The sequence below is a fragment of the Berghia stephanieae genome, chromosome 1 (genome assembly GCF_034508935.2).
Source record: "Berghia stephanieae isolate SIO BIC M18660-M18661 chromosome 1, UCSD_Bste_1.3, whole genome shotgun sequence".
Lineage (NCBI taxonomy): Eukaryota > Metazoa > Mollusca > Gastropoda > Nudibranchia > Aeolidiidae > Berghia > Berghia stephanieae.
This window is the reverse complement of record NC_088360.1, coordinates 63,517,530-63,531,315: the sequence shown is the minus strand read 5'-3', so window position 1 is coordinate 63,531,315 and position 13,786 is coordinate 63,517,530. Positions and strand designations below refer to the sequence as shown.

At 37.4% G+C, this 13,786-nt stretch overlaps 1 protein-coding gene across 1 annotated transcript in view; it reads right to left on the bottom strand.

Annotated features, from left to right (window-relative positions):
- Window positions 1-13,786, bottom strand: part of LOC144979222 (exosome RNA helicase MTR4-like) — a 171,522-nt gene that overhangs the window by 114,949 nt on the left and 42,787 nt on the right. The window contains exons 6-7 of the mRNA XM_078925833.1: window positions 11,473-11,563; window positions 10,447-10,571 (exon numbers count right to left, since the gene is read on the bottom strand). Of these exons, the coding sequence (XP_078781959.1) occupies window positions 10,447-10,571; window positions 11,473-11,563 (216 nt within the window). The remainder of the gene's footprint in view (window positions 1-10,446; window positions 10,572-11,472; window positions 11,564-13,786) is intronic.

The window sequence follows — 13,786 nt, the reverse complement described above, 5'->3', positions numbered from 1 at the left end:
CCGTGATTCAAATTCACACTATTTTTCTATAACATTTAAATAAAATTACTTGTAATTACCTCAGGATTCTAAAAAAACGTTGCTATAAACTTCAAATTTTTTTTTGGTGTGATTCACAAGGCACAAGTTTTACTACGAAATGAGGTAAGTTTCATTTACTCTTCAGTTTTCATTATTTTGTAATGATTATTTTTCCGCGGTAGGTCAGGTAATAATGATATTACCTCTTTAGCCTTGTTCTTGAAACGTAATATTTCGCTGCGGTTTTATTGTTAATTATATTTTTATTTTTTATTTTTTTCAATGATGAGTTAATTTGATTTTTAAATTGCATAATTTGAATTATCTTGCTAATGTTTAATTTTAAATGACATTGTGTGTTGGGCCTCAACTTAGCTCAACTGCTTGTTAGAATTTTCCTGCCCCCCCCCCCCCCCCCCCCTTTCTTTCACCACATTGGGTGAAGTATTTGGTTTTTCTTTTTCCAAATTTTATGTACGCTGTTATGTATGCATGGATATGAGAAGTAATACAGAGTGTTTTAAAACTCATTTTATTCATTAATTCACTATATCATTTCATTAATTCACTATATCATTGCTTACATCGCTCAGTCAATTTTGAATTTTCTCTTACAGCATGGACCACACAATTGCAAGTCATAACCAAGCAGTGAATTCATTATGTAGGACATGTGGTATGATTTGTTTAACACAGAAATAGAAACGTGCCCGCAAGAAACCATTTAAATGTTCAAATTATTCTAATGACATTCTTTTAGTCTATGGGACTGACACGGCATTGGACAAGCAAGGAGCACACTCATAATTTATGTGTAAAAAGTACACATTATAAAGCACATTGAACACACGACTCATTAGCTTCTTTGTATTTTCTCATTGCCAAGACGCTAATAATAAATAAATCAACATTGAAACGGGTTGCACTTGCATGTTTGATATCGACAGAGTAGAATATAACAACAAACTCCAAAACGCAGGAGAGACTTTCAAATCTCATGCACGAGCCATTGACCCTCAGGGATGGTCCTATTGCCTCTGAATTGGACAGAATACCGCATTACACAACAGGCTTACCACAGCAGATCATTCATTGGCAACCACTGCCACAGAAAAAGTCTACACTTACAATTATCCAACAAACAAAGAACTGCACCCACGACCCACTCATCATTGACGACGCATGCAGTATTGGATTAATTTTCGACAATATAAACAAGGCCTATAGTCATGTGCACAACTTTATTTCACACACAAAATCAATCAAAGCAGACACAATCCAATATATTCAAAGTGCAATAAAACATTACACGGATACATACAGAAAATATTTTCCAAACAAAATAATCCCAAAACAACACCTCCTTGAGTACCACTGCATACCACACATCACTCAATATAAGTTTAGACTTAGACTTCTTGGAGAACAAGGCACAGAGACCTGTCACCAAACAACAGAAAATTGGGAAAAAAGAGCATCCGGCATTATCAATGATATGAATAAAATGCGATTTGTCATCAACGCAATGCAGTTAAAGACCAGCCCCAAACTACACTGACGAGTTTGAATGCTCGTAGCGGATATATTTTTGTTGAGGAAAAATACGTTTTTTTGTGAGGAGAAGTATTTACATCTTGTCTTTATAATACATAAAATTCAGACAAATCCATAGCAACGTTTTTTTTTCTCTAATTTTTGAAATGTTGCACCCGCTATATTTTTTGTGTAATTTGTTACCGTCCATTGATAACTTATATTGAGAAATCTAGTAATACTATGAAAAAATAAAAAAAACACACAGTAAAAGTAGAAAATATAAACTTTTATACCAAGTAGTGATATTTCAACTCATTCAATATGGGTGTCTAACAGACAATAAAACAAAACATTGTTAAATTGAGTGAAACGGCAATCCCCGTTAGGTAAATTCCTCTCGGTGATTGACCGCTCACCGTGACCGGGTCAGCAGGTGTCAGGAACGGGATACCGTCTCAACTAAACTGTTGTCGTTGTGTACGCTGTGAGTAATGATGAGGGTGTTATAGATGGTGATGTAGTAGTAGTTGTAGCAATGGCGGTATGGTGGTGGTAGGGATGATGATAATGCAGCGGTAGTGGTTGCAGTAGTGGTGGTGGTGATGATGATGTAGTGGTTGCAGTAGTGGTGGTAATGATGATGATGTGGTAGTGGTTGCAGTAGTGGTGGTAGTGATGATGATGTAGTGGATGCAGTAGTGGTGGTAGTGATGATGATGTGGTAGTGGTTGCAGTAGTGGTGGTAGTGATGATGATGTGGTAGTGGTTGCAGTAGTGGTGGTAGTGATGATGATGGAGTAGTTGCAGTAGTGGTGGTAGTGATGATGTGGTAGTGGTTGCAGTAGTGGTGGTAGTGATGATGATGTGGTAGTGGTTGCAGTAGTGGTGGTAGTGATGATGATGTGGTAGTGGTTGCAGTAGTGGTGGTAGTGATGATGATGTAGTGGTTGCAGTAGTGGTGGTAGTGATGATGTGGTAGTGGTTGCAGTAGTGGTGGTAGTGATGATGATGTAGTGGTGGTAGTGATGATGATGTAGTGGTTGCAGTAGTGGTGGTAGTGATGATGATGTGATAGTGGTTGCAGTAGTGGTGGTAGTGATGATGATGTAGTGGTTGCAGTAATAGTGGTAGTGATGATGATGTAGTGGTTGCAGTAGTGGTGGTAGTGATGATGATGTAGTGGTTGCAGTAGTGGTGGTAGTGATGATGATGTGATAGTGGTGGTAGTGATGATGATGTGGTAGTGGTTGCAGTAGTGGTGGTAGTGATGATGATGTGGTAGTGGTTGCAGTAGTGGTGATGGTGATGATGATGTGGTGGTAGTGGTTGCAGTAGTGGTGGTAGTGATGATGATGTGGTAGTAGTTGCAGTAGCAGTGGTGATAAGGATGATGATGTAGTGGTGGTTGGAGTACTTGTGGTGGTGGGTATGATGATGTGGTAGTAGTTGTAGTGATTGTATGGGATGTGGTAGTGGTGGTGATGGGATGATGATGTGGTGGTGGTTGCATTTGTGAGTGGTGTTGGTGGTAGGGATGATGATGTAGTAGTTTGTAATAGTGATGGTGACACGGATGATGATGTGGTGAAAGTTGTAGTAAACTAATAAAATTGTGTGCACAGCAGCTGTCCTTTGTACATTTTTTATATCACATTTTAAGCAAGAAATTCCTGATTTTTCTAATTTTAGAGGAAATTTCACCCTCAATCCCATTATTTCCAACATTTCCGACCAAGTATGAAATTTCCGACCAATTTCCAACTTTCCGACTTCCCTGGACACCCTGGATTAGTAAAAAAGCTCCAGAGTTACGATTAACTCTTTCAGTGCTGAGGCTATATTTGGATTTCCATCACAAAATGGCTGAGACCTGACTGAGGTAGCATGAGAATGACAATCTAAGACAAGAGACTCCTAAGTGAGGGCTAAAGGTGCTAATAAACAATTTATTAGAAGATCGAAGCGGTCTAGTCCGTTTCTAGTATGCTCGTAGATATGTCATAATACAAATCCGCCTGTCCTCGTTAAATGCATGGAGTGTAATAATGGTTTGAGGATTAGAAGGCGAGTTGTGTTTAAGCAATTTACTAAAATGGAATATAGCTTTACTATCGGAAATAGACAAACAAGATGATTCAATAGTCATGGCATGAAATGATTGTCACCTATGTCCCATAACAAGAGCCCATAGCATAAGATGTTTGGCTCCTAACATAAAAAGGTTAAGATCACGAGCAGGGGAAAGTGACCTTAAATAATTTAACACAGTAGATATGTCCCAAACAGTAGTGTAACGGGCACGAGTGGGTCGAGAATGAAATAGACCTTTCATGTATCTACACACTAGCGGATCTGAACCAGTCTCGTTCAATGTTGACACTGCTGACCTCGCTGTATTGAGGGCACTGTATCCCAATCCAGATTGAAATAATATTGTCAAAAAAGCTATAGTAGTCTAACATTTTTACTCATAGGGTCCACTCCATCAGCATCACAAAGCTGGATAAATTTCAGTAAGTAACTATTATACACATAACTCATAGCTGCCAACTTTTCAAAACTAAAATAAGGAACGCCCATTTGCACCCTGCACCCCCCCCCCCCCCCCCCCCCCCATCTTCACTGAATCGCAACATATAAAAGTCAGCCTTTTTAATTACTACTACTAACACTACCAAGTTTAACCCATTGCTGCCCGGGCATAATCTGAGAACGAGAAATGTTCTACAGGCACATGGGTCACTCGCAGCAGATGAACCAAGATGTATATCAAAGTCCTCTTGCTATTATAGAGATCACTGAGATAGGAAGTTTTTTGAAAGATCTTGACACACAAAACAACCCAACCATCTTTAGCAGTTCTGTTCAACGAGCAAGTAGCTCAGGACAGACGTATCCGATGACATAATTACTTATGATGTTGACAGTGATACAAAGGATGATAATGAATGTGATGATGACTTAAAAACAAAATCAAAAAAGAATATTCATTGCAAGAACAAATCCACGCAGCGGAGGTACTTCAGGTGGTCTGATGAAAACACCAAGATTGTTTGCGATTTTTTCTCTGCAACAATCCAAGATTGCACAAATGTAGGGGTAAAGGGTTCACTCCCTTCTAAAAACGAAATTGAACAATTCTTGAATGAAATAAACATATTTCAAAGTATGGATGTTCCATCGTTGCAAAAAATCAATCTGGTAAAGACTAAAATATTTAATGACAGGACAAAGATAAGAGCTATGAATAAGAAATTCTTTGATGAGTATTAATTGAGTAATGATGAAAAGGATTATTTTAGACTGCTATATGACAATCCAATTTATTGGTACTTATTAGATGAGCTATTTAAAAAAACACATACAAAAAAAAAAAAAAAAAGACGCAGGAATTTAGCATTGAAATTTAAATGATATTTTATCAACCAACAGCAATAAGTATAAGTAATAATGTTAAGAAGCAGTTTGATGTTCCGTCCGTCGTATAGACACTCCTGTGGTAATTTCCATGCATACAAACACAAATTGCAGAAATTTCTGCTGAATTATATGTATTATTGGTGTTCTTCCATGTGTTATATCATGTTATGGCATAATGCAGTTGTATGGTTACTTTGTAAAGACAAAATGATATTCAAGGATTAAGTTTATTGTACTTTTGTTTCTTTGTTTTCATCTATTTCTTTTTTCTCATTTTCCATTGCTACCTCATTAAAATGCAAAAAGGAATTTTTGTATGTCAATTCTCTAGGATAGAGATCTCGTAACAACGAAAAAAAATAATGTGCTGATCAGTAATATTTTCTTCATTCCCATTTATTTATTTTTTTCTTTGTTTTACTCAAATTAAAGTGAATAAATTTATGTAATGCTCAAATTAAATGCTTTGTTTTATGCATTATTATTATCACCATATGGAAGCACGATGGCCGAATGGTTAGAGCACTTGACTCCTGATCGAAGGGTCTCGAGTTCGAATGCCACTGCCGCCATTGTGTATTTTCCTTTAGCAAGATATCTTACTCCAATTGCTTCACTATACCCAGGTGTAAAAATGCGTACCAACACTGTTGGGAAAGTAATCTACGATAGACCAGCGTCATATCCAGAGATTAACAATCGTTGATTGTCCGCTTAACGCTACATAAACCGGGATAAGCTCCAGCTCCATGGGCCACAAGGCTCTTAAGGACTTACTTTTTTTTAACTTTATCACCATATAGTTAGTAGAGCGAGTCATTTTAGTAGGCCATATCCGGGCGGTTCAGGAGACCCTGGTTTAGTTTTACTTCTGTTTGTTGTTACTTTTTGCTGTCATCTTCATCAATCTATCAATTTCCTACTTTTTTAATAGATGGGATCGGATAAGACTTCAGTGAAAATCATCTCTGTGGTGTCCAAGAGGTGATTTTTTTTCTTCTGTAAACCACCACTTTTTTTCTCCTCCAGTCTTGTCTTGTGATTGTTGGATCCATAAATTTCTATCCTAATTGCTATCATCTTACATTTGTCTTCATGGGCACTGTTATGACCAATTTGTGGTAAAAGTGCCCTCTTGAACTTTCAACAAATAAAAAAACCCGTTCTCACAGAACATTCTGTATGATAAACGGTGCTCGGACTGACCATGTAAGTGCCAGTATGCATTGGTGTTTTTTTATTATTATGTTGTTTTGTTTTGTTTTTTTTTATTTGGGGGGGGGGGGGGGGGGGGGGGAGACATACAGCAAGTCTGTTATTCTATTCGTGTCTGTGCAGCATGCTGAAATGACCATAATGGGTTTAAAGATGTGTAAACCCTAACATCTCATTCTATCATGACATCTTACATAACAATACACTTCTGGACGTCTTAAGAGAAGTAATTTCAGTGTAGTCACTTTAATATCAATATATATATATATATATAATATGTTGACATTAAGGTAACAACAGTGAAATTACCTCTCTTAAGGTCAGGATAAACCCCCTGAACTAGCCAAAAAAAAAAAATCTGAGGTAATTTTTTTTTTTGCCCAATATAAAACTTCAACCTTTTCTGCATCTTTTCATGTGAAAAACATCGTAACAAATTTATTATAAATATTTTATTTTTATTTTTATAAATTGTATGTGTTTGTTTGTTGTCCATGGTTACTAGAGCTTAGTTTATTGAAAAATTCATTTCTCAGCTTCTAATTTGCCGATTTTCACACTTTTTTCACCAAAAAACTGCAAATTTTTCTGGCTACATTCCGATCTTTCAAAGCCAATGAGAGAAAAAAAAGATATATAAGAAGAAATTTCATTGGTCTAAATCTCAAAGATTCTCTATTGAAGAGAAAAATATCAGCCAATCAGAACGCTGCTTTCATTTCATCCAACCCACCACTTTCACTTCTGCTCAGAATGAAAACAAAGCGAGTTACTTTCATTTTCTATTCTTTTCTGTGAATCACACATGTTTTGAATCATTCTATTATTATTCTGTGCTATTTTACTTGATTATTCTCATTCATATATCATTATGGAAGGAAAGAAATCCAAAGCAAATAAATATCGACCCAAGAAGAGAAAATTTCATGGCAATAGGTACACGAAAGCAAAGGCGAGTGGGAGTAGAAGTGGTTGTGATGATGACGATGATGTTGAGACAGTTGAGAATCGTCGGAGGGCAGTTGAAGATGATAAAGTTGAGACTGTAGACAAAAGAATGATAGAAGTAGAAGAAGTTGATGAAAGTAAATCAGCATCATTCATGAAACTTACTGAATGTTTAGATGAAGAGAGTGAGGAGAGAGGAGGTCAAGTAGGTGATGATAATAGTGATTATGAGGGGTACAGATTGTTTAGAAAGAAGCTTATTGTGTCATGCATCCAGAGGTTAGCCTGTCCTGTGTGTTTATATAAAGCTGAGGTAGGAGAGACATTTGTTGTTGTTGAAAAGTTGACTGGCATAAGCAGTGAGATGACGGTGAGTTGTGCGTTTTGTAAAGAACAGGTGACAGACTTGGGACAAACTGAAAATGTTAATCTGAGGTTTCAGGCAGCTATGTATGGTGTTGGGTGTCATGATAAAAAGGGCAGGCGGTTTTTAGGTGCAATGGACATGCCACCACCCGTGTCAGTGACAAGATCTTGCATTTTTAGAGAGAAGATAAGGGCTGCGTCAGCATCGGTGGCAAAGGAGAGTATGAAGAGAGCGGCAGAGGAGTTGAGAGCAGCGGAGGGAGATGAGGTGACAGTGTCTTGTGATGGTTCATGGCAGCGGAGAGGGTTCTCAAGTAAGAATGGCATAGCGACTTGTTTGTCAGTGAGTAAGAAGGTACCGGCAAAGGTGATTGATACGGAAGTGATGACGAATCATTGTGATTCTTGTGGAAAATTGGAGGCATGGAAAACTGGCGAGGAGTTGGAGAAGTTGAAAGAACGGCATGAGGTGGATTGTAAAAAAAACTACACTGGAGCAGCAGGCGGTATGGAACCAGCAGGAATGGTAAAAATATTTAGGCGGTCGGAGGAAAGGTACAATCTTAAGTATAAAGGTTACCTTGGAGATGGTGACTCCAAAAGTTACAAGAATGTAGCCCAAGCTGACCCGCCTATCTATGAGGATGTTGGCATTGAGAAATTGGAGTGTTGTGGACATGTGCAGAAAAGAATGGGAAAGAGATTATTGGACAAGATCAGCCAGTGTAAGGGTAAAGTTTATGCAGTTGATGGCAAGAATGTGAAGGGTATAGGTGGTGCTGGAAAATTAACAAAGAGTGCGGTGAAGAGGATACAGGGTCATTACGGAGGTGCAATTAGGAAGAATGTTGGGGACTTGGAGAAGATGAAGAAGGCAATATGGGCTATATGGCATCATCGCAATGGAGAGCATGCTAAATGTGGTGAGTTTGATTGGTGTAATGGATCGGATAAGAATAGGTTGCCCAGTTTTGTGATGGAGGAGATCAAAAGTGTTTTTGAGGATTTGTCAGGTGGAGAGTTGTTGACCAAGTGCTTGCACGGCGGAACACAGAATGCTAATGAAAGCTACCATCACTTAGTTTGGGATAGATGTCCAAAATCAATATTTGTTGGCAGGGATAGGTTAGAAATTGCTGTTAGTGATGCAACTATTGTATTCAATGAAGGTGAGATGGGAAGGATTGATGTTTTTCGGAAGTTAGGACTAGATGTAGGTGAATTTCAAAAAAGCGCGTTTCGACATATGGATTTACGTAGGATCAAGTCTGCGGAAAAGGATAGTAAAACCACATCAAAGAAGAAAAGGGCAGAGAAAACCATTGCCAAAGCAAGAGAAACAAATGAAGATAAGTCTTATGAGGGAGGAGCCTACTAATTTCACTTAGGTGGGTGGTTTTCATCTTGTCACAGTCATTCGTTATTGCTTTTTCATCGTTTTCTCTGAATGTCATTTTCACCGGTTTGCTCCACAGCTAAATCATGATTTCTCAAAAAGTTATAAAGATATCTCTATGAAATTTGGCATACATATAGCTGGCCTCATTTTACATCATTTCTTCTAAGATAAACATCATCAATTTATTAATGAAGGATTTATGATTTTTTAAAAATATTTTATTTCTTATATTTTCTGTCCGAAAACATATTTGGAGTGAAATTGCCTTAAAAACAAAAGTAATTACTTTATATTAATTATTTTAGTACACAGTGTTACTTTTATGATTTACTTTATATGTACAAAATTTCATTGACTTATCTTTAAATCTCTTTGAGAAATCTTGATTTCAAAATATGTCATTTTTCGGCTCATAGGACCCCCAAAATGACATTTTTGGGGTCCCTGGTGCCAAAAAACCCATTAATTTTGGGTAAAGGGCTATTTTTTCTGTATAACTAACCATACTCCATCATTATATGCCTTTTAAAACAATATTTAACCATTATTTCTGTTTGGGGGTTTATCCTGACCTTAAGATGACCAGATATATATTTGCGTATACCTCGTATATAGGTTAAAGATGGTCGACATAAGAAGCTAAAATTTATATAAAATTTTTGTTCCTTAAGGCGACCAAAAACCTGGTCGACCTAAGGGTATCCAAATCGTAAAAAAACTTATGGCGACCACTTAAAAATCTATGTTTTTATTTTTTTTTAGATTTTGTTTTCCAAATGTAACATATGCTTTATTTGAATACTAAATAGTATATACAACCATCATATTACAAAAAAATGACCTTAGCTGCTGATATATTTGTGGTCAACTTAAGGACCCTTTTTACTGCAGTCGCCCTAATATAAAAAATATCCTTATATATATATATGTGTGTGTGTGTGTGTGTGTGTGTATGTGTGTGTGTATGTATATAGTGTGTGTGTATGTGTGTATTAAAAAGCCCTCTCTTCCCCCACCTATTCATTATACATTTGAAACATTTCTTTGTGTGTGATGAGCGCAGCCCGAATCAATGATTTCAGAGAGACTTACAGAGAATGAATGTGTATGAATCTGAGTATGCAGTGTGTGTGTGTGTGTGTGGAGAGAGAGAGAGAGAGAGAGAGAGAGAGAGAGAGAGAGAGAGAGAGAGAGAGAGAGAGAGAGAGAGAGAGAGAGAGAGAGAGAGAGAGAGAGAGAGAGAGAGAGAGAGAGAGAGAGAGAGAGAGAGAGAGAGAGAGAGAGAGAGAGAGAGAGAGAGAGAGAGAGAGAGATATTCAATTAGACATTCAAACATGAAGACAATATGAGGGAGAACGAGAGACAAAACAAAAAATAAAAAATAAATATCAATAAAAACTTTAGATCAGAAATTACAAGTTTACAAATTTAGCAAAATCAAGACAAATCAATGGCAAATTAACTCTTTAAATTTTGAACATTCAAATTAAATACCAGGGATTTTATTTCATTTATTTATCATACTGCTTATCATACTGCACCTGTTTATGAAGATGACAAATCCATTCTGCAAATTGACGTGCATTTGGTATTGTGGCTGATAAGAACACATAATGAACATTATCGGGCAACAAGATAATGGTCTCTTCCCAAACTACTCCTCTTTCTGAAATGCACATTAAGACATAATGAGTATTGGAAGACATTAACTCTTTCAGCCTTGGGACTGACTGACTGGGCTTTCTAGCCTAATTTCAAATTATTTTTTTTTTAAATAAAGTTTTCAAGATTTTAATTTTTTTTTTTTTTTTGGGGGGGGGGGGGGGGGGGGTATAACAATCAATACTAGTGTTAAACGGATGTGGAAAAACAAAAAGATGTGCATAAGATCAAAACCATGAGATCATTTTGAAAAGTGTCTCCAGAATTAAGTAAAATAGTAAAATAAATCGGGGAAAGAGACAAAATAGGGGTCTATAATAAAAATGGCAATGAAGTCATGCAGTTTAATATAATATGTAAAAATAAAATAATAATAATGTTACTGTTATTATGTGTAGTGAAATATTGTAACTCTATACTATTCGGGAAGACCATTGATAAGGATGATGTTTGTTTGCAAACATGAAACACTTGCGGTAGAAGTCTTTTAAAAACCCGGTCCCTAAATCATCATCTTGCCCCATCTCACTCCCCTATCCTGTCGACCATCACCTTATCCATGACAATTACTTATCTTGGTGTCACTTTTGACACTTGGTGCCAGCCTGTCTAGGCTGATGTCATAAAACTTGGAGAGTCTACAGAATTCATACAATTGAACACAGGTGTCAAATTATGACTTTCCACTTGAAAATCCCCATTTGTGAAATATTAAAACAAACTCGGAGATTATATATATTTAAAAGAAAGACTAAAAATGATGCATTTTCCAACATGAATATCGGATATGATGGCTAAAATGTGCTGGAAAAGACGGAATTCTGCCAAAAAGCTGAAAATTCAGAGTACTGCTGTATACAATGGTAGCATTGAAAAAAAAAAAAAATAAGAGTTGGGTTTATTACCTTTATCTCTCATGTAATGAATTTCATCGAAGATGACCCAAGCAACCTCTCTCATTATTTCAGAGCCTCTGTACAGCATACTTCTTAAAATCTGAAATTACACAGGTAATATATGTTGCAGGTGTCCACATTCACCCTTTGCTAAATTGACGATTGAAGCAAATAATTCATTTTGAAATAACTGTACAATTTTATGCTTTTCACATTTAATTAATATTTCTTGTTAAAAACCAGTAAACTCTCAAATTTAAAAGGTACAAACATGTTTATATTCAGTTTTCAACTAATGTACCTGTAAGGTTTTTGTAAAATTTTATATGCGTGTCTTAATCTTATTTGGTACCATGAGTGATTTGCTTGCCCTCTTCCCCCCTTCCTCAACCTTTCAATATTTCCCAGCTGTGGAGAGATAATAGTTTTTAAAAGATCTACAAGAGCATAAAAAATTTCAAATTTCAGTCAAAGCTGAAATGGTACGGTAACAGAGCGTTCAGCACTGCAGGTCCCACCCTTTGGAACACCCTTCCTCTCTCCCTCGCGTCTGCAAATAAATTCTAGTTTTAAGAAAAACCCTCAAAACTCACATTTTTTATAAATATCTATCCGGCTGTGTTACCCCCGTGGTGTCTCTCTCAACAGAGAGGGTACAAGAATAGCTCAACGCCAAGCCAGCGGGTCGTAAAAGTTGACTAATGGAGTGTGACTCCCCCTTTTTGAGTCACCTGGTCCTCAAATGTTGGGGGTTGTCAAAGGGTTAACACCCCTTCCGTAAAACTCAAATTGTTACAGAAACAAAGACGGACAAATTAAATCCATTTATTAGCTTGGGCAACCGAAGAGGTTCTGCAATGACAGAATTTATGAAGGACAACAGACAAAGCCGAAAGTACTCTGCTGACCTGATGACGTATTCGCCAAACAAGCAGCTTCGAACTGCGCCGTGGAACGTTCGCACCATGTATGAAGCAGGAAAAAGCTCTCAAGTTGTGACAGAGATGAGAAGATACAGGCTGCATGGAGTAAGCGAAACCCACTGGATACAACCCGGACAGAAGCATCTCAAGTCTGGGGAGATTTTATATTCAGGGAAGAGGAGATGGGATTCATAGACAGGGAGTAAGAGTAATTCTAAGAAGTCACTGAGAGGATGGGAACAATGCGGAGAAAGGATCATCATGGCGTCCTTTACAACATGAACATTGTACAGATCTATGCCCCAACAAATGATGCAACAGATGAGGACAAGTCATTGATAAGTTGCCAAGGAAAGACAACATATTGATGGGAGATGCACGAAGGCATCATGGGCCATCATGGCATGGGAGAGATGAACGACAATGGTAAGAGATTTGCAAATTTTTGTGCATTCAATAGTTTGGTGATTGGAGGATCAGTATTTTCCCATAAAAGGCAACTTGGGTATCACCACGGTGTGAGAAGAGACTCAGATCAATCATTATTGTATCTTCCGAAGATTCAGACGTTCCTTAGAGGAGTGACCATACGGGGAGGGGCAGATGTTGGATCAGACCACCACCTGCTATTGGCAAAGCATAAGCTCCGACTCAAAAACATGGGACCAGATCACACACAAGAAGAAAATTCCAGGTGAATGCACTTGATAAGGGGAAAAAATGAGGAGTTGAAACTGCAATTGAGTACTAGATTCCAACCTCTGATATCGAGGAGGACATAGATGTAGAGTCACAATGGGGAAAGATCAAGGAAGTCTATATAACAACTTGTCACGAGGTATTGGGTGTAAAGAAATCGGTCCATAAAGAATGGATAAGTCTAATCAGCTTGGACCTGATTGAAAAGAGGAGAACAAGGAAGGAACAAGTGAATGCAAGTCGAACAAGTGCTTCAAGACTGGATGCACAGGAGCAGTATTGAGCCCCAGCTAAGGAAGTCAAAAGATCTGTGAAGAAAGACAAGGAAGCAGAGACGCCAACTTTAAATTTGGCTCACAGGAATTTCAGACACCACTCGTAGGAATTTCAATGCCGAAAGAGGGATTTCTGCACACAAGAAAAGGGAAGTGGGATGGTATTTGGTATTGTGTTTACATATTGTATAGATAACTGATTAGAATCATATTATGATAATATAATATAAACACAATGCCAAATACAATCCCAAAGTTTCCTTATTTCAAATGAAGTAAAGCTCCAAAACCGAATGGTAGTGATTGTAATACTGGTGGTAGTGAGGATGATGTGGTATTGGTGGCTGTAGTAGTAGTAGTAGTAGTAGTAGTAGTAGTAGTAGTAGTAGTAGTAGTAGTAGTAGTAGTAGTAGTAGTAGTAGTAGT